Genomic DNA, 21,878 nt, shown 5'->3' on the forward strand with positions numbered 1-21,878 from the left:
TCAAGAAACAAAACAAAGGAAAAAAAGACACAAACCAGAATGGGGGGGTTGGGGGCATAGATGAAATAGTTGATGGGGATTAAGGGTACACTCACCAGGATGAGCACTGGGTAATACATGGAATTGTTGAATCACCATATTGTACTCATGAAACTGTATGTTAACTCTACTGGAGTTTAAGATTTTTTTAAATTTTAAGCTTTGAATCTTAGTAATATTTAACGAAGAGGAAGAGGAAGAAGAAGTAGGTAGAGAGGAGCTAGAAGGTAGAAGGAGGATCTATAAAGTATACCTTTTAATGTGGTCTTTCCAATGACCGCATTGCCATTAAAGGAGACTGTTCATGTAGAGAAACCGCGTATGTTTTTGTAGTTTAAAAAATAATGCAGTTTACTGAAGCAGATTGGAGCTTTATTTCTTGAAACTAATAAAAGAGGCTTATGGGAGTTGGAAAGAAATAAAGAGAATGACTTTACAATCGTTTGTGGATACACAAGTATCTTTAGATGGCCTTTTACTCTTTTTAATGAAACTACCCAAAAACCTCCACAGTAATGGGTAATTCACCTAGGAACTCATCTTCATTATTGGCGTAATTTTTAATTCTCCAAGCTTGTAGTTTCGTGTACATCAAAAACCACTTAAGAGCTGTAAAAAGATCCTGAAAAGAACACTACATTTAGAGCAGAAAATTCTGTTATTGAATTTACCATAGTGATCATCGTTTGTAAATCTATGAAATCAGTCCAAATGATGAACAGACCCAGCTAGAGAAATCAGCAGGTCTCGTTTGCATCCATACACACTGTCATCACAGATTAGCTGTGGTTGCATTTTTCTCCCCTAGCAAACAGGATGGGTATTTTATGTCACCTTGAAAGTAGGACTTAATAAAAAGCATGATGCCGTGTATTCAGCCTCTTTCAAGTGACCAGATCCTTATGACCCTAAAAGTTGTGCATCTCCCCTTCTGCATATCCCTGTTTTATTAAAAGAACATGTGTTTCTCCCTTGTGTACCTAGTAAGCATCCAAGTGGGCCCTGCGCTGAGCACTGCGTAAACAAGATAAAGTGAGTGCCTGGTTTTAGGAGTGTTGGCATCAACAGACAGAATTGAAATGACAGACTCAGTTTGATTTTCCCCTTTGTTCTCAGGGAAGCACAAAGACCCGTCCTCCCCAGAAAAGAACAGGACCGTTCACCCTCCATGTCCATACTAAATGCTTCAGAGCAGTTACCTTATTCTGGTACCAAAATGGGCAAACCCAAGGGTGAAAAAGGGAAGGTTCCAAGAGCAGTAGTGGCCTCCCTGGCCCCCCAGCCTCTCATATTTACCCTCCAGCAAAAACAAAGGAGACAGTTTTGTGTTATGTATTATATTGATGCTGTGTGCTTTCTTAAAGATTTATTTATTTAAGAGAGAAAGAGCATGAGTTGGGGGAGTGGGCAGAGGGAGAAGGAGAAACAGGCTTCCCACTGAGCAGGGACCCCTGTGTGGGGCTCCATCCCAGGACCCTGAGACTATGATCTAAGGCGGAGGCAGACACTTAACCGACTGAGCCACCCAGGCACCCCTTGATGCTGTTTTAAGATTATACTCTCTGCACACTTCACCTTCTACTAATACCTAATTTCTCTAGATTCCTAATATGCCTCTGTGTGTGTGTGTGTGTGTGTGTGTGTGTGTGTGTGTGTTCCATCTCAGCCCTGTGTTCCCCTGGCAAGTTCGGGTTCACCTGCCGTAGCTCAGATCACACCATCTAGTGGCAGGATTCATCGGGGCTGACTCCATCCCTCTCCAGAGATCATATTCTGATAATAATGACAGAGACCGCTGTGTGGGTATCCACTGGGCCAGGCACTTTCCATACCCTATTGGCTGATTGCACAGCGACTGTGTAAGGAAGTCAATCTCTCTTTTTCACAGATGGGCAAATTGACGTGCAGGCAAGTTAAGTAACTTATCCAAGACTGAACCCTGGTAACTGGTGGCAAAAACCAGTGTTCAGAACCATGTGCCTGATTCCTAGGCTCATGGTTTTTTCCTGCTCCCCCACTCTGCCTCTCAGGGGCCTTGGTGGCCATCTGTATTAGCGTCAGTACGGTAATAAACGTCTGTGGGCTGGAACAGATATACTCAAAGTAATTGTGTGCCCTGGAGACGTCTGAGGCGGCTGCGGACCAGGCCCAGTAACTGTGGCCAGCAGTGTTTGCTGTGCGCCAGGCTCTAAGTGAGGCCCCTCGATACATTATTTCATTTAATTCTCAAATACGGAGTGGCCACCATTTTATCCCCAGCTGGGGGAGACATAACTGGTTGATGGAAGAGCCAGATCTCACCTGCAGACTCACTGCAGCAGAGAGAGCTTCCCCCACTTTGTTTTTCGGAAAGAAAACCATAACCTTTTTACTGGTGAGGCCAGCGATCTCTGGCTTCTCTGCCGGTCATGTTGCCTGTTGCCCTGGGATGCGATGGCACCTGTTCTTTTCCTGTCATGCTCATATGAGAACCTTGCCATAGGGATTACGCACCCCTAATCCCCAGGCTCTGTGGCTGACTCTATAATGTTGAGATTTTATGGTGACTTGTTAGCATCAAGATGCTATTATTTTATAATCATTAATTGAATAAATTGACATTTTACTGGCTTGGGTGAAATTGAGATGGTGATACAGGGTGTGTGTGTGTGTGTGTGTGTGTGTGTGTGTAGGAGACAGCTGGAAGATATGCATTAGCCAAGAAGTCAGGACCCGAAAATACTACTGGAGGTCCAAATATCTGAGTAACAATATTACTTTCCGACAGAGAACTCTTTACTAGAAGGATTCTCAGTTGGAACTGAATTGCTTTTATCAGTTTATTTATAGTGTGCACTTCCCTTTTCACCTCTATTTCAAAAGAGAGTATTGGTGCTTTTTAGAATGTATGAAAGTCCTCCATTTACAGAGTCCTGGAAGATGTTTTCTACCAGTTCCTTGGTTCAGCAGCTCTCAGTGAGCTCCAGTGAAGACAGGGGGAGAAAAAAAAAAGCTTCCATCCTGTCCATCCTCTTTGGCGTGCATTTCCTGACCCATCCCACTCCTGCTCAGATTCCCCACACTGGGCAGGCGTCTACAGGACACTTAGGAAGCTCCTCTGATTCTGGTTCCCTCTTATTCCTCTTCTCACTGCTGTACTATTCTCCACTCAATTTCAAACTAAATGGAACTGCAGATCGGCACATGAGCACCAAGGTTTCCCAAAATACACATTTTTCATGAGCGCTTCCCTCTCGAAGTGTGTGGACAGAGCCAGCATATTATCTCCCCATTATCACTCTGTTTTAATGTCTAACTGACAGATGCCTGTCAGTAAAACAAGGCAATAATGGGCAGAAAAAGCTCTCTGCTCTCAGCAAAAAAAAGAAAGACCCTGGATTCCTGTCAGGCTCAGAGCTGCTCATCAGCCACTGTTAAAGTAAAGAAGACTTATACGTGCCTCTTCAGGGAACACCCATGAATGGCCTAAATGTTTTCACCCTACTTAGTGAGAAGAGGGAGCTGTTTCTCATACATGGGCTGATTTCTCCCCCAGCGGAAGCTGGCCCAACATGTTCATGGGTCATTACAAACAGAGTGGGGCGTGGCCGTGCCAGATGGCACCTGCAGTCTTCACTGCATGAGAATGCCGTCCTGATGAGTCACAGGCAAGGTCCGGCTGATACAGGCTCGGTGATCTCAACCCGTCAGTCTGACACATCGTGGTTCTGCCCGTCTGCCTCCATGCACTCAGGCTCCTTCAGATGGAGCTAGTCATCAACACCACAGTGGAAGGATACAGGGGCCAGTGACACCTACTGATCTGGGCCACAATGAGCAAAAGAGATATTTTAGATTTGTTCTCATTTTCCTAAGAAACTAGTCAATGCAGAAGCCCTCTATCTATGAGGGGTGTTCAGCCTAAGGAAAGACTCTATCAACCATAAAGACGAAGTCAGACACCAGAACAGGTGAGGGAAACAGTGCCTTCCCTTCTTACCAAGAATGCTGGAAAGCAAGAACCATGTCCTTGACTTATTTTGTGTTCCTTTGAATCACAAATCCAACCCTCTAGACCAGGAGGGTGAGTTATGGGGTGACAGTCCGATTTCTCTTTTAATTTCAGTAAAAACAGGTGGACCTTGGGGCACCTGGATGGCTTAGTCATTAAGCGTCTGCCTTCGGCTCAGGTCATGATCCCAGGGTCCTGAGATTGAGCCCCACATCGGGCTCTCTGCTCCACGGGGGTGTGCTTCTCCCTCTCCCACTCCCTCTGCTGTGTTCCCTCTCTCATTGTATCTCTCTGTCAAATAAATAAAACATTAAAAAAAAAACAGGTGGACATTTAAGAATAATCTAAACAATAACAAAACAACTCAGTTACTATAGCTTGTAACTAAGGCACCAATTCCTTACTCTGAAAATTGGCAATCAAAGAAAAGAATTAAGCAGTGATCATGCCTTTTCTGTGCACATTGGATTTCAGCATAACCAGATTGCGCTGACTGATGAGGGAAAGTTCTTCATTACAGGAGAATTCCTGCTACTAAAGTTGGAAGGGAAATTCGACTTAGAATGCTTGATTTTGTAGTCCCCCAAGTGAAATAATTGCTTCACGCAACTGTCATCAATGGATGCAATCATTAGGCCGTTAGAATACTGATGGGGAAGGTCACACTGAGGGAATCCCTACCATCACTTGAACCCACTAACCGTGGGACGGCTACCATTACATTCGGTGCCCCCTGATGTGATGCAGTAAGAAGTACACAGTGTCACCTGTGAACTGTTGTCTAAGAGATGGACTTGAGCTCAGTCAAGCCCATCTATAAGTTCACAGAAAACACAGGAGACAGAGGAACAAATTAAATGATACCACAAGAAAGCAAAATTAGAACATGGCTTTCTTCAGCGAGACAGTGGCATAAGGAATAAAAGGAGGTGCCAAGTAAAAGATACTTAAAGAGACATCTAATATTACATCTTGGGACAGCCGGGTGGCTCAGTCAGTTAAGCATCTGTGTTCAGCTCAGGTAATGATCCCAGGGTGCTGGGATCCAGTCCCACATCAGGCTCCCTGCTCAGCAGGGAGTCTCCTCCCTCTATCCTCTCCCCTGCTTGTGCTGTCTCTCTCTCTCTCTCTCTCTCTCATGCTCTCTCTCTCTTTCCTCCTTAAATTTAAAAAAAAAAAATTCTAAAAAAGTCTTCTCTGGATCATTTAAATAAACCAAGCATAAAAGATGGGGGGAAGGGATGATATGAATACAGTTTGGGTATTAGATGATACCAGAGGATCATTAAGTTTGTTAGACAGTGGCTTGTGTTTATATAAGAAAATGTCCATATTTTTAGAAATTCATACTCAAGTATATAAGGGGTAAAATAACAATTTCTGGGAATTACTTAAAAATCAATAAAGGAGCACCTGGTTGGCTCAGTTGGTTAGGAGTCCGACTCTTAATTTTGGCTCAGGTCATGACCTCAGGGTCCTGGGATAGAGCCCATGTTGGGCTCCCAGCTCAGCAGGGAGCCTGCTTCTCTCTCTGCCTCTGCCCCTCCCCCTGGCTCACACTTGTCTCTCTTGCTTGATTGCTCTCTCTCAAATAAATAAAAATCTTCTTAAAAAATACTAATAGGAAAGAAGGGAGAAATGGCAGAGAGAGAGAGAGAGAGGAAGACACAGGTGTGATGAAATCTTGATTAATTGTCAGATGGACACACTGGAATATATGTCAACTTACTATTCTATTGTTTGGAACTTTTCATGGTAAAAATACTAAGAAAAAGAGTAACAGAGCTCTCTCAGAGGTGGTAGTAGGGATCCATTGGGCCTGTGACTAGATAATGTCATTAACTGATGATCAAAAATGTCATGGGTGCTCGCTTCGGCAGCACATATACTAAAAAAAAAATGTCATGGTATTTTTCTTATTTTTTGAAGATACTCTTTGCTAAAAAGAAAAACTCATTTTGGGGGTGCCTGGGTGGCTCAGTGGGTTAAAGCCTCTGCCTTCGGCTCAGGTCATAATCCCGGGGTCCTGGGATTGAGCCCCACATCAGGCTCTCTGCTCGGCAGGGAGCCTGCTTCTCTTCCTCTCTCTCTGCCTGCCTCTCTGCCTACTTGTGATCTCTGTCTGTCAAATAAATAAATAAAATATTAAAAAAAAAAAAGAAAGAAAGAAAAACTCATTTTGTTACATTGGGGGAGGGCAGTCACTGAAACCAATTCCATTGCCTTCCTTCAAGCAACTGGAGGAGATTTGGGTAACAAATAGTCTCTGGTGTGAGAGTGAATGCTGATCTTAGCTGGAATAACTTGCTTTCTTCAGCATCCGCAGTGGTGGGTCTCCAAGGACTTATCTGGCTACATGTGTTTTTCACATTTATTAGTGAAATTGGAGATTCAAGAATAAAACACAGTCCTCAGGAACATTTTGTTAATTTGTGACACACTAGAGATTTTTAGCCCATAAAGCAAATGAATGAGCTCCGTGGGGGTATAACTGTTATTTTCACCCTGGAAGGCAGTAAAGACCCACTGTATTTATTAAGCACTTAGAGAATGAAAACGAATAGTACTATGAAAATAGGAAAGTATACTCACACTATTGCTATTAATAGTGTAATTTTTTTTTTGGTCTGTTCTGAAGGAAAACCCATCAGATGAAAATTTTAAAGTGAAGGTAGACCTCTGCCTATGTGGCTGTTTTATCTTAGGTAAGAATTTAATTCCATGTCAGTATTAAGTTGTTTTGTTTCTAGTCAGACAGGCTGAATCAGGTTATGGAAACTCACCCATTCTTCCTGGCAGGGCTGGAGAGACAAAGAAATGAACAGACTAGATATTTGATTCAGGACCTTCTTGCTGAGCGGCTACAAGGCCTGTGGGGCAACCCTCCATGTAAGCCCATGAGCCAGGCTATTTCCAACAGGTGTTGAAGATACTGGGCTGCTTGGGAGGCTTGGGGACAGAGCAGGCTGGTCCTCACACTGAAAAAGTCCAGTTAAAGGTGATGCTCTGGGATGCTGGGTGGCTCAGTCCCTTAAGCATCTGCCTTTGGCTCAGGCCATGATTCCAAGGTCCTGGGATGGCGCCCCACATCAGACTCCCTGCTGCTCCCCCTGTTTGTGCTCTCTCCCACTCAAATAAATAAAATCTTAAAAAAATAAAATAAAGCTGATGCTCCAACAGGTAGGGGCTGTGTGAGATGTGGGGACTGAGGTCAAGATGCGTGCTGAGCTGGGCTAGGCAGCCAAAGGAGCAAGAACAAGACGGGGGCATGGGCTCGGATGAGAAAATCTCACTCCTCCGAGGTTCCTTTGAAGGAATTCATTGAATGCTTTGCACTGAGGTCCATAGGAAGTGAGGAAGAAAGAGGCCTCATTCCCCACCAGTATCATGTTGCACAAGAACCCAGGATATGCACTGGGAAGAGATTCCATGATCAAGTGATCTCAGGTAACTCAGCCCTTGGCTATGTGCTGCTTTTTTCCTGAGCTTGTTTGGATCTTGACTTAAAAGACTGGACCAATTTATTTTGGAGACGCACTAGGAAAGAACTTATGGCTTATCTCTGCATGTATAGGATGTGTGTGTGTATGTAGTGGACAGGCAGGGAACAGAGTCTAAGGGCCGAGAAGAGTAATTCCAGGGGCTGTTCTCATGCTTTGTCACTGTCTTTACACAAGACTGTCAAAGCAGATGTCAGCAGTTCTGCCTCCATGAGACGTTTGCTAGGGCAGAGGGGATGGTAGCAAGGAGGACTATAGAGGGGATGGGCCAAGCAGGGAGATCCAGAGCAGGATCTGGAAGGAGCCTCTTGTCCCCACCCCAGCCCCTGGCTGTTGTAAGATGACCTTGCTGACTTACAGTCTTAAACCCTGCCCGTTACCAAGTGCCCTCCTCATGCCAGCCACACACCTCCCCCGGGTCCTCAGCCTCAGGGAGGAGAAGGAAGCTCAGCAGCAAGGAGCTGTCTTCTGTTGCTAAGCACTGGGTGACAGGTAAAAGCCAGGGCTCTGCCCCTGGCCCCACATCGCCCCCACTAAATGCTCCCAGAGTGCTCCTGACTCCAAAGCCAAACATGTACCAAAACAACACAAAGATACCCAGAGACCTGATGCCTCACTAGACCACATGTGAAAGCACCATGGGAGCTAGGGGCCTTCTAATAATATAAGGCATATGATAGGGAATCTGTCTCTAATGCCAAAGACAGGGCTGGAAAGCAAAATCCAAGGAGCTTTCATCCTTACTCTGCACTTGCCTAATTCTTTGTCAAGCTGAGCGACTTCAGTTATCCTGGTGCCAAAACCAAGAGCAAAATGCAGCCAAGTCTCTTGGGACGTCAAGGGCCTGAAAGCACTGCAGGAAGGCCTGGGCCCCCAGAGCCTCTGGACACCACCCTCGGAAGGGGCAAAACTGCAGCCTCCCCGTGGTCTTGGCGACATGCAGATGGCGAAAGCCCTAAGGAACCCTGGCTTAAATCAGTCAACAGCTGGCTGTATTCTAGAATGCAGGAGCCTACAGTTAAAAATTTAGCAAACCTGTATGCCTAGTACTAGGCTATTTGCACAGAAGAGGGTGAATGAGGTAAAACTGGGAATGAACCCCGCATCAGCCATGAACCAGTGAATGGTGGGCATTCACTTGGATGCTAGCAGAACATGAGTATGAGCATAGCAACAGATCAGGAGCTTCTGGTTCTTTCAGCATATTTTGCCCTCATTGTAGCTGAACTGTTCTTCTCCTATATTATCAGAGATCCTGGTCAGCATTCTATAGCCAGCACGCTTTTCCTTAATGCTAGACGGGGAGCTGTTTGGTACTGGACACCCTGGGTATCTCTTGAAAAATACATCTCCAAGTGATGTCCCATGAATGTCTTATTCTGTTTTGCCTGCTCCCCTCTATTGTTTTTAAACTTGTCATTTCAACTTTTCTGATGTGTTCCAATTGCTCTCCAGTCCCCAGAACTCATCAGTGAGCTCTGCTCCCCAGCCCCCACCCCCACTCAGCAGGGCTGTGTGTGGGGGAGCCCGTTATTATTTATAAGTAATTAAGCTATTCCTGTGTCTTTGAATGCACAGGGTAGTTGTGGGATTTTTAATTGCCATTTTCATCTATATAATTAAAATTAAATGAAAAAATGGATAGCCTCCAAAATCCGAATTAATTTTATGAGCACTTCTTGAGGGGAAAAAATATGTATAAACATGATAATTGTTACTTGATTTGCCTTCAGCGCGACTAGAGGATTTTACCTGCCTGAAGAGAAAATTAGTAATATTAAATGAAAGGGGAAAAAAATATTAGTCTGATACTTCTGGTGCTTCTCGCAGCTGAGAATCAAAAATAATAATGCAGATGGGAAAATGATAAATAACTCTGGGTATCACATTCAAACAGTACACAGAGATTGGAACTCTGCGGATCCAGCTTGCCTCATGCCAGTCTGGAATTTTTTCTTACCCGTTGGTTCATCACTGGTGTTTACACATTCCTCAAGAAAATGTCTTTACCCGCAAATCCAAACCTCCTTCATGCTCGGAAACAAGCATCCCACCTCCTTCCTCTGCTCTGCAAGTGTGACAATGCACACAGAAGTGGAGAATAATGAGAAGACAAAAAGGCAGGGTTTTTTGTTGTTTTTTTGTTTTTTTGTTTTAAATCCACTGGGCCCGCCAAGGTTGCCGTCTGTGGACTCGTGAAGCGCCTGACAGACATGTTTATAAAGACCCGGATGGTCACTTTATTTGGAATGACAAACTCCCCACTCCACATAATGAGGTCAGTGAAGCATCCAGAAAAGAAACGTGTAATTTGGTAGCGTGGGTCTGTAAGCACAGCCCTGCCGAGACTATTTAAGTCTAATGAAGCAGCTACTTTGCCGCTACACACTCCGAGTGAATGGCCTCCTTGGCGTGTTTTTGAAAACTTAAATGTTGCTGGTAATCATGTCCCAGCAATCTCCTTGGAGAGCCTTTGTGCCCTGTTCTCAGAAGAAATATGCTGCTTTTACATGTTAATGGTTTTGAAATTAGTCATTTGCTCCATTTTCCTTGGGAAAGGAAGGTCAGTGTGTGATTTCCCGCCTGCCTTCATTTTCTGTGCACATTCAGGAAACTCCAAGTCCATTCATGGCATGCTGTGCACTGTCTGCTTATAACATGCCTCAAAAGCCAGGGAAATGTTCTGTCAAAGAGTGTTCCTAGTCTCAGAGACTGTTCTTAGAATTCTGAGGCTAAAAGTCTCCCTCAAAGGGGAAAGTTCCTGGACAGGCCATTATTACTTTTTTTTTTCCCCTCGTTTCAATCATTGACCAACATGCACTGTCCGTTCATTGGTCTCATTGAGGAGGCCTTGCTCCCTGCATATGCAGACCTCTAGGAGGGCTAAGAGATGTTTTCAAGATGCCTTCCTGAAGCAGAGTTGTTCATGTAAAACTAAGGTCAGCCTTCTGAATCCTGGGCCAGTTTTAATGATGTGCAAGTCTGGGACCAGAAAGACATCTAGCCATTCCCCCAAATTAAGGGCAGTGTCCCCTGAGTAAGCAAGGGCATGATGGCTGGTGGAAAGGGGCCATGTCCTCATGGCTCTGCAGCTCCTAAGAGGGTCCGTGGAACCCTCCTCAGGAAAAGTAAAGCCAGACTTGAAATGGCCAGACTCTGCACCATCAGAAACGTCAAAGGAATAGCCACTAGTTTCTTTAAAAAAAAAAAAAAAGAAAGAAAGAAAAAAGATTCTTGGAGTGGATAAAAGAATGAATAACTTTGCTTCTTGATTTGCTTTGTTGACCAACTCTGGTTGTGGGGGTGACAGAGGACCCTTCTAGAACATATTGAGACCTGAGGAACCTACTTCTTAAAACTCTCTGGCATTATGAGGCTCGAGTTTGGAGGTCCATGCTTGCTGTAGACTGCCACTCCAGGCTTGGGTCCTGCTCAGTCAACTGCCAGGCAGCCTGCCTGACCAGGTCAGTGCCGCTAACACACATACTCTTACGCTCTGATGTTTACCTGTAATCCCTATGGTAATGTGTGCACCCCAACAGAGATGCCAGCCTAACGGATTCCACCCCGAAACAGCCGTATTGTCCTAAATCTAAGAGATGAAAATCGACTGGTCACTGAAAATACAGTTCTGATGGAAATAGGCCTGAAAAGGAACTTGGGCATAGCTTGCATTCTATTTTCCAGTATATTTATCATGGGCTAGATAAGGTAAGGTCACAGTGGCTGCCGTAACATATAACCCAAGGATCTCCAGCAGAATAGCAGGTTCTAACCACCTACCTTCACTAAACATTTTCATGGACAAGGGAAAATCTGTGTTCAGGGATCTGAACAGACAGGGCTGGGGAGAACGAGGAGAAGTGCATGAACAAGGAAGAAGGTGCCTCCATGCCACCTGCCAATGGGATGGAGTGGCACAAGGTCAGAGCTCAAGCGTGATCCAGAAGGACAGCACAGCAGAAGCTCACCAGCCATGGGGGATGATGGTTTTCAAAGATAGAAACGAGATGTGGCTCAGCTTACAGTAAGAGCAGGAATGAAGGGAGTTGTGGCAGTAATTCTCTGCACGTGGCTCAGTCCAGGTCACAAAGCATGTTCACGTTTATTATTTGAGGCCTCACCAACAACCCGACCAAGTGGCTCAGGAAATATTAGTGCCTTCATTCCAAATATGCAAGAAATCTCAACTGTGGCTCAGAGGCTGAGTGATAGACCCCAATGAGTGCCGAGCCAAGGTGCAGGCTTGGGGGCCCTGCCTCTGAGAACAGAACTTCCTCCCCTAGCTCTGCAATCCTCCAATCTGCCAGGAGGTTCCAGGGGCTGCCGGGGCCAGGGGGCAGTGGAGGTGAACAGAGCCCCCCCACCCTCCTCTGAACGCCGCGTCCTGGTGCCAGCCATGTTCCCATGGAAATCACTTACCAGAGGCAGACTGTTCAGAAACATGGCAACGATTAGCTGCTGCCTGGTTGGGTCCTTGCTTTGGTGAAACCTGAACTCCGTCCTTTAAAGGGGTCACAGTTTAACAGACAGGCCTTTTGTATCTTAACAATGGTCTCATCAGGCTTTCTTTCACGGGGCCATTCCCTCCTCTTTCGCTAACGTCCTCTCGTCCACCTAGCGCCGCCGTTTTCACTGTGTGCAGCTGGACTTGGCCAGTGCCAAATCATGTTTTATTCGCACCCTGAGAAAGCAATTAGACAAGCAGTCAAGCCTGGCCAACAAAGGACCTGTCCTACCAGTGCAATCTGATGTTCAAGTTTACAGAGACACGCCACCCCCCACCGGCATGGTGGTTTTGCCCTGAGAAATCCCCGAGAGCCGAATTCTTGGGTGAACTAGGAAGATACTCTCCCACAGGAGCAGCAGTGTTGATAAGAAAGCAGTCGAATGGTGCTTGAAATTTTGCAGGAAGATCAGTGGAAGCCCAGTTAGGCTGCAAACCGACAGCTCAGCTCTTTCTAGCATCCACAGCCACCGCCTGCTGTTTTCCCAGGTGGCTCTGAAGGAGACAGGGAAGTGCAGCGGGCCATTTGTCACTGCCCCAGGTGCAACATATGCAAGCCAACCGGAGCATGCGTCCTGCAGAGGCCTGCAGAGGCCCTCACCTGCCCCAGGCCTGATCCAGGCCTCCAGATTTCCTTTTGACTGGTACTGGGGAGAACGTAGCTCCCATCTCTCCTCCTCCACCTGAGGAGATGATGAGATCCACTCTTGTGGGATCGGAACCAACTCAGCCCTTCCCACCAAGACCTCAGATGTCTATGCTCTGTATCAGCCTTTACATGCCATTTGCAATTCAAGATGTGGTCTTTTAGAAGCAATGGGAACTCACCATGGGGCACGCCAATCTTGGAATCTCAAGGTACTTCTGGTGCTTGGTGGCCAGGAAATACGCCAATATGTTCTTCAGTGAGTGCCAGACCGTCAGGCAGGTCCCAAGTGGGGTCCAGGGCTCTGAAGGAATAGCCCAAGAGGAAGCAGGCTTGAGGAGCTTTCTGTCCCTTTAGGCTCCACTCTGTGCCCGGCACTCACTATGAAGGGAAGAAACAGATCAGATGGCCTTTGATATCTCTTTTGCCTTTGAGAAGAGAAATGAAGTCTATCACCCAGAAGTGAAATTACAAATATAAAATAAGTTTAAAGGGGACTCTAGTTCTAGAATTTTTAAGGGCATTTTTATGGCAGATTTAGGTCATATATTTAGAATGGCTTCCTTTGATGAGAACTTAATCTGGGTTATAAGTGAATGAACTTGGGGACATTGTGTGCCTGAGCAATGTCCTTTCACTGGGGAAGTGTAACTCCTCCTGACAGCTCTGGTCCCCTTTTCTCCTTCTGTGCATCCCTCTTCTGCCTCCCTCCTGGTCCATCAAGCAGAGAGGGAAGGTTTGGTCCTGTGAGTTGAAGTTACGCAAAACCCGAAAATAGCTCTCAGTGCATGCAGACATAATGATTCCATGCGGCAAGAAGGTCACTGTGTCTGCTTTTCCTGCCAACACACTCCTAGCTCTTCATCTATGGCTGCCTTGTGAGGCCAGAGAGCTGTGCCAGGAAGTTACACTGGGTGACTGGGAGGCATTATAAGCACTTATAATCATGTCAGCGAGGTTTTAGAAGAGCAGACCAGGGGAGGGGGATTAGATGCAGTTTTAGAAGTTGGGGTTTGAACATCCTTCCGTCCTGTAGCCTGAGAGCTACCATAACTCAGTTACTTTAAAAAAAAAAAAAAAAAAATCCGGCCTCTGCTACAAATCAACTCCACCCTGCGAACCCTGCCAAAAATTAGAAAGACATCCACTCCAAAAGTTTACCGTGGTTATCCGAGTGGTGGGGTTATGAGTCAGTTGTGTTGTTTTCCTTGTATTTTTCTGTACTTTCTCTAACATACAGTTTCTGGCTTTGGCCATGTAAAAAGAAAGAAAGGCAACAAATCCTATTTAAAAAAACAAAACTAGGGGTGCCTGGGTAGCTCAGTGGGTTAAAGCTTCTGCCTTCGGTTCAGGTCATGGTCCTGGGGTCCTGGGATGGAGCCCCTCATCAGGCTCTCCGCTCGGCGGGGAGCCTGCCTCCCCCTCTCTCTCTGCCTGCCTCTCTGCCTACTTGTGATCTCTGTCAAATAAATAAATAAAATCTTTAAAATAAATAAATAAATAAATAAATAGCAAAACTAAACAAGCTAATCATGCAATTGTACCCCTGTATGTTACTGCCTGGCAGTTGAGAAGCCCACCAGCATCGTGACAATGACAGAGCAGAGGCAGCTCTGCCTGTGTCCCCACATCATGCCTCAGGTCAGGGCTGGTGTCTGGAATCCCCTCCCCCACCAGCTTCCAAAGGTGTCCCAGCAGAGAGCAGACCACAACACAGAGAGGATTTGTGTCAGCCAAGGACAGGAATGGGAACATGCTAGAGTGAGGCCAGCCAGACACCACAGCAGCAAGGAGGGGATTCCCTTCCCGTCCAACTGTCTCTGATGTTCAGGCCTCCCTGACATCTGCGTGTTGGGAGGGAGGGCGTCAGTTCATCTGCAAACACTGCATTCTTCTCCTAAGACTATCCATTTGATGCACATTGTTCTAGAAGTCGGGAATATCCTGTTTTCCAGACCCGGAGGGATCAAGTACTATTTAATAACTGGGAGAAACAGCCAGCAGAAAACAATCTTTTGAAGAATTCCTGAAGTCTTCCTGGGGCTGTGGGATGGATTTGCCTCAGTTTGGGGCCCCTGCCATACAGTCTGCTTACTGATGTGAACTCAGTCCAGCAACCAGTCCTGCGTCTGTCTACTGAGTCTGGGCCCTGTTGGGCTCCAGTGCTTGAGGCGAGCAGGCTGGGCAGAAACAGCCATATTTCTAAAAGTGAGATGCAACTCTTACAAGTTTCTATAACAATCTCTATTTTTCATGCATCACGTGCAGACTTCTTACTGGATACAGTGCTGTTGCTCATATCAGTGGGTATGACTGCTTTGAATCTGAGGTCCAGTTCAAGCCCACACCACCCCGACTCGGGACAGAATTCCTTGCAGGCTATTTGACAGGCTATGTGTCAGGGAATGGATTGCAGTGGAGCTCTCATCCATCCTCATTTCTTGCATTCTTCTGTGTGATTCTCTATGATGAGGCAGTATTCCACTAACAAAGACTCAATTCTAATATTTGATGGTGATATCCATTAAGAAAAAATGTAACAAGCTCAAACAACTAATCACTTCCCATGAATAACTATTTAAGACAAGGCTAAAATAGGTTAAGTTTTTAAAGGAAGTTAATTGTCACAATATATTAAGTAGATAATTGTATTATGGGACACAGATACAGCACAGTCAGAAAAGTGAACATTAAGTGATTCTTTCTGGCCAATAACTGTCCTAGAAGCTGCTACTTGGCCAATCTTTCCCCCACCCCCCTTTCTCTCTGTTCTTAATCTTAGCGTCTCAGAATGAAGCTGAATGGAGAATAAATTGCTTACCAGAAAAAAGAGTTGCAACCAGTTTTAATAATGATTCTAGTAACTTTGAGAGAGTGTCAACAAAGACTTATTGCTTCTCTGGCAACAGAGCAGGGGAACCGCTTATCTCCTCTTCAGATCGGGCTCCAGAACCATCACGCCCTCCCCTCTCCAAGAGCGGGGCTCCTAAATGTTTATGGACACAGACACGCTCACTCTCCGGCTCATAAGCACGTCCACGCTGTCTCGGGGGCTCTGTGCGCGTGCGCGCCTGACATGGTAACCAGATGAGGCGCTGCGTCTAGGCTCCCCCTGTTATTTGTATTAAATAATGACATGATGATGTGGGTGGCCTGTAATTCCCCCGTTTTCTGTTAACCACCCTGCCCAAGTAAACTGTTTCCTGATCTCTCCTAGATGGAAATCCTCTATGAACGTAGAAGCCATTAGCAGAGTAATTGCTGTCTGTTACCATGACAACCAGCCGCTGCAGTCACCTGCCCGAAGTGTTGCCAGACTGCACCAGCTCGGCTGCGCCGGTGGTGAAGACCGTGGAGGACTGTGGCAGCCTAGTGAATGGGCAGCCACAGTATGTCATGCAAGTTTCGGCCAAGGACGGGCAGCTGCTGTCAACAGTGGTGCGGACTCTTGCCACCCAGAGGTAGTACCGCTATTAAAATAATTGAATCTGTAATTGATCCGGACGACTCTCTGTCAGATGGAGACAGGCCAGAGGGAACGTAATGAGCGCTCAGGTCTTTGTGTCAGGTGAGAGGAGGCGCTACCCAAGTTCTCTTCTCGCAGTTTCTATAGCGATGGGGCATAAAGCTCAAGTTCCCCTTGTTGAGTTTTCCTCTTCAAGTTGCACGTACAGAGAGAGCCAGGCAGGCAAAGACCCCACAAGACACAGGGTGCTTTCACTGTGTTTGGTATGTGGACACTGCCGTGGTAATTATGCTCTTGTTGCCAGGTGCTAACAAAGGTGGCCCTTTGTGAGGCTTGGAGGAAGGAGGCACCTGATTTCAGGTGACAGAGCCGAAGTGATTGGACTTATGGGCACAACTGCTGAAGGGACACTCCTGGTGCTTGTGCCAGTCAGCGCTGGCTGATGGAGCACCGCCCGGGGCTTCTTCCTGGGTGAGCCTCTTCTCTGGCACATCCCCATTTGGGGGCCTCTTCTGTGGCCCCCTCCTTTGTGCCCCATGGGCCCCCCAACTTCTGAGCCTTCCCAACACACCCTGCCCTACGAGGTCCTTTTGTTCAAATTACCACAACTTGTCTCCCCTGAATGAGGAACCGAAGGGAGGCCAAAGGCTCTGAACAACGCAGAGATGGCTCATCCAGGCCCGCACTTTGTCCCTGGAGGTCTCTCCTCTTGTGCTGTTGTTCTCCAGCGGCAGACTGAGAGCCATGGGTTGCCCAGCCAGTACATGCTCCTTGGCTTCTCCAGATTTCTGTCAGGATAAGTAGGGACAGGTCTGATCAATAAATGTATGGTGGGTATCAACACTGGACCTGACCTCTGATACCAACACCACTTCTGACCCAGAGGCTTTAGGCCAGTCACTCACACACTGACTGCTTACTTCAGTCTGAGCAAGTCAACCACACCCTACAGCAGAGACCCGGGCCCACACGCACCTCTGGCAGGACTGCTGGCAGCACCAGAGCATTTCCTGTCCCAGCCTGGACATGGTGGCCGCCAGACATGGACTCACACCCTTGTGCATCTTGGAAAAGCTGCCGGTGCGTCTTTAGCCGATTGGCACAGCTTTTGCTAAGGGATAAAGTAGAAAGAAGTCAATATATATCTTCCCACCTCTCGAAAAGCTTCTAATAATTGGTTAGGACTCAGAATATGACAAGGCGATGAGCATCATTGCTCATCTCTGAACTGAGACAGGTCACTGTATGTGCACCCATCACCCTGGCAGCCTTGAGACACACCTTGTTTAGTCAGGAAGAACAGGCTACAGAGCTAAGACGACTTAGACCTGTGAGGCTGGGTGTGTTTGTGCACATGTGTATCAGGGGTTTTCACATGTTCTCATCACAAGGTCGTGTAAACCAGATTATTTCCAACTTTCACATGCATTTGACTCAGTGGGACTGAAGGAGCCAAGAAGAGCCAGAGAAAGGTCAACTCCTTCAACTTTCCTCTCCCAGCCCTGAGTGGGTCCCACTTCCGGGCAAGTAGGAAGGAAGTCTTTTCCTCTTTTAATCCCCTTTCAGCCTTCACTCATTCCCAGGATCATCCCAGAAAGGCCCCTGGGAAGCAGCAGTGCTTCCATGGCAGTTTCCATTTGGCTCATAGATAGTGTCAAAGAGAGCGATGGGTCCAGGTCAGGTGGGGCCAGGTAGAGAGGCTGGTCCTCAGGCAGGCACATACAGGGATAACATAGTTTAAAACCAAATGCCCAGTAAAGGACAGTATGAAAAGCGATACAAGATGATGTCTATCAGAAAGGAACGGTCCTCTCCTAAGACACAGTATGCACAGGAGCTGAGGCCATCTCAGTCTGAGCCCTTCATTGGCCACTAACTTCCCTGATGAGCACTATGTCATTTGATTTTTCCCTGACCTGAGTTTTCCTGTAGGTGAAAACAGTCACCATTAACAACACGTTTCCTGCATGCAGGTCCTTATTCTAAGCTTCGGATTTGGGCCATCTTTTCTCATCCTCACATCACCTGCAGGGAAGGCAGGCACCATTCTTTGCACCTGTGTTAGAGAGGAAGAAACTAAAGTACAGAGAGATGACTTATTTGTACCAAGTCAGCCAACTGGTAGGCAGCAGAGCTGGGGTCCAGAGCCTGCCTCGTGAACCACCATGCCGCGTGCCTTCCCAGAAAGCACAGGGCTGGTTTGTCTTTTTCCAGAACGGCAGAGCTCTCGACCGAGGCCATCTCCATAGGACATACTCATTACTTGCATTCAGCTTAGTGCCCGTAGCATCCCAGAGAGCATCCTTGGAAAGCTCCAGGACCACTTGCCCTCAGCTCAGTGCTCTGGGTCAGATGGCACTTCCGTGTTAGGGCTTGAGAGTTCGCTGCCAGTTAACCTGCCTCCCCTCACTCTCCCACCCTAATGAGAGAAGAAATGAAAAGAAACCGAGTACCTGAAAGTGTCCTGGTTTGGTTCAAAAGACACAATTTGCCTAGAAACTGCAGCTGATGTCATTTCAAAACAATTTCTGTTTTTAATGTGAGGGACAGTTCTTGTTTTCTGATTGTTTCTGATGTTTCCAACATCCGTGTCCAAGACAAAAGTAACAGGCTGCTCACATTCACCCACTCTCAGCCCTGGGCCACCCCCTCCTTCTTTATATCAGCAAAAGGAGATGGCCAAGAACCCCGGCCCTGGCCCCCACGGCCGTGTACACAGAGTGTACCTCTAGGGTCTGAATGCAGGGGTCTGTTTGAGCGGTTGCTGCCGGGGAAGGTCTAAAGGACCCAGAGCCAGAGGACTGTCCTCACGGTGACGGCGTCCAGCCTGGTGACCAGCAGATGCCCCTCCTTCTTTTGCAGTCCCTTCAATGACCGGCCAATGTGCAGGATCTGCCATGAAGGCAGCAGCCAAGAGGACTTGCTCTCCCCCTGTGAATGCACGGGGACCTTGGGGACAATCCATCGGAGCTGCCTGGAGCACTGGCTGTCGTCCTCAAACACCAGCTACTGTGAACTCTGCCACTTCCGGTTTGCAGTCGAGCGCAAACCCAGGCCGTTAGTGGAGGTCAGTAATTGGGGCACGTCCTGAAAACTTCACTCTAATGAGCAAATGATGTCTGCTTTTATTCCCGGATCGCAAACCGGGTGCAGCTCAGTGAAGCACAGCAGTAGCAGCGTGTGAAAGTGTGTGTGTGTGTGCATGTGTGTGAGAGACACAGAAGCAGCTCGCACGCTCACTCTGGAGCCAGCAGTAGAAAGGTGATCTCTGTGAGGAGACAGGAGAGGACAAGTCAGTGTGAGGAGAGTGGGGAAGTTGACAGAGCTGCTCTCCCTTTTCCCATCCCTCTGAAGTGGAACAAACAGATCCATCGCTCTCTTTATATACCATCTGCCCAGTTTGAAGCAACAGGTAAGTGGGCATTTGGGTTGCATAGCCCAAGAGGTCTCTGTGGAAAAATAGAGGTGCAGAGGATAATGGATGCCAACTCAGCCTTCTGGGCTTTGAATAAGTTCCATGACCTTAGGTAAGTAATTTTACCTCTCGAAATTACCGTGAAGCTTAAACGAGGTAAGATTTCTAAAGCACTTAGAATACCAAGTACATATCCAAGTGTTTGAATTTTTTTTAAAAATCCTATAGGAAATTATACACAAGCATCTTTCAGCTAATAGCCTAGCATTGGAATCTCTTTTCTTTAAAAGGCAGGCATTTCAACCCAGCTATTAAAATGGTAGAACACGCTTTCATATTTCAGGAGCCACACACTTCTACTTTAGACCAAGGATCTAGTCCTTTGGTCTTAGCTAGAAGACAGCAGAAAATATCATTAGCCTATTTTGCCCTCTCTCCTACCCTCAATTTCTACCAGTCAATTAAAAATTTGATATTAGGGGCACCTGGGTGGCTCAGAGGGTTAAAGCCTCTGCCTTCGGCTCAGGTCATGATCCCAGGGTCCGAGCCCCACATCGGGCTCTCTGCTCTGTGGGGAGCCTGCTTCCTCGTCTCTCTCTGCCTGCCTCTCTGCCTAGTTGTGATTTCTCTCTGTCAAATAAATAAAATATTTTAAAAAAATTTGATATTAGCGACAATAAATATTCTAATGTATTATGAGCCAGAGCTAATTGAAAGAGACCAAGACCAAGATTATGGACCTCTAATCCAGACCCACTGATAACCTCCCCCTTCTTTCAGCAGCTGACCCGGCAGAACTTTGGCATTAAACTAAAGCTAGAAATCAAGATGCCCTTCTTGGAGACTATTTAAAACAGGACGTTATAATCTCGGCCCTTATGGCTCTGGAGAGCTCTCATATACCTGGTCTCCTGTCTGACCTTGAAAATTTAATCAGGACCTATAAACTGGGGCCTGTTTTAGCTATGACTTACTTGCCAAATGGCATGAAATTTATTTGACTTGCCTCAGTACACCTCTGCTTTAAGACTCTGGATCGAGTGACCTCTTAATTTAGCAGTCTTGCTGCTTCACATCCAATATCAGAAATTCCTATTTGCAGAGTGCCCATCAGGGATCTGGCCCCATGCCACATTCTCTGGGATTTACATTTCAGAACTTCTCTGCAGAGGCAGGAGTTGGGGGTAGGTATAATTAAATGATAAACAAGGGGGTGAGGATGTCTCAAGCCCAAAGGCAAAAGTTAAAAAGAAGCCTATTTTGCCTTTCCAGAAATTTCTGGAACCTCCCCAAGTTGATATTGCACCTTCTCCAGGGAAGCTATCTTCCCAGAATAAAAACAAAATGAAATTAAAAAAAAAAAAAAAAAACAACCATAACGCTGCTTTAAAAGGGCTACAGTCCAGTGGTCTTTACTGGTATCTCCCCAGTAAAGAAGACCCTTATTTTTACTTGGTAAAAATCCCAGTGTGTGTGTGTGTGTGTGTGTGTGTGTGTGTGTGCGCGCGCGCGCATGTGTGCATGTGTGTGCTCACATACACACATGTCGGTTTTGCCCAGCTGACTCGCCTGTGTGGAATCACCCAGTGAATCCCTTCATCTTGGAGAGGAAACATGCACCCAGACACAGGTTCTTCAAAGCTGTTGATGCAAGGCCACAGACTCTGGGATCTCTGGCTGCTGTCATTACACAAGGAATCGGGGCAAATGACCTTGAGAATGTGTGAGGTGCTCTGTAAGATTTAGGGCCTTGCCTACAAAAACTTCACCCAAACGGTCACCGGTGGTGAAATTTTCATTGCACAAATGGAATGTGACATTTTTCAGAGTTAATGATGATTGAGCAAGTTGAAAGGGAAAGGGAAACCTTCTCAAGCCGGGGGAGGCGGGCCATTTGATCATCCCATGGCGAAATGAACTTGCTGTTTGACCATAAGCAATAAAAAGAAGTTGTCTTTGGTTTCTCAGCTGGAGGACAAATGAGAACCAGGTGCAGGCAGATTTTTCAACAAATGACATTACTAATTGACTTTTCCACTCTTACCAAAGGGCAGGTTTATTCATACTGAGCTGTGCTTCATATTTTTATCTCAAGATAACCATTCATCTTTTTTTGAAAATCAGCAAAACCCGCCTATTTGGGTTAAGCATTGGGAGTATTGTTACTTTACTTCTCATTTGCAGTCTTTCAGTTGCTTTAATCATTTTCGTATCTACCCGTTGGATCTGTCTTCTCATGAAAGCAAGAAAATTCTATAACATTGAATTTCAAAATCAATGTGATAATAACAGCTTCTTGTTTGCTAGAGAAAGT

General features: G+C 46.4%; 1 protein-coding gene across 3 annotated transcripts in view; it reads left to right on the forward strand.

Moving 5' to 3' along the window:
* Window positions 1-21,878, forward strand: part of MARCHF3 (membrane associated ring-CH-type finger 3) — a 140,706-nt gene that overhangs the window by 89,226 nt on the left and 29,602 nt on the right. For 2 of the 3 annotated variants that reach the window (XM_045998792.1, XM_045998791.1), the window contains 2 exons: window positions 15,901-16,144; window positions 19,012-19,216. In XM_045998792.1, coding sequence (XP_045854748.1) covers window positions 15,957-16,144; window positions 19,012-19,216 — 393 coding nt within the window. In that variant the 5' untranslated portion in view covers window positions 15,901-15,956. Of the gene's footprint in view, window positions 1-15,900; window positions 16,252-19,011; window positions 19,217-21,878 lie in introns of those variants that run through there. The other variant, XM_045998793.1, reaches the window with a different exon arrangement.

Source organism: Meles meles, chromosome 3 (assembly GCF_922984935.1).
Source record: "Meles meles chromosome 3, mMelMel3.1 paternal haplotype, whole genome shotgun sequence".
Classification (NCBI taxonomy): domain Eukaryota; kingdom Metazoa; phylum Chordata; class Mammalia; order Carnivora; family Mustelidae; genus Meles; species Meles meles.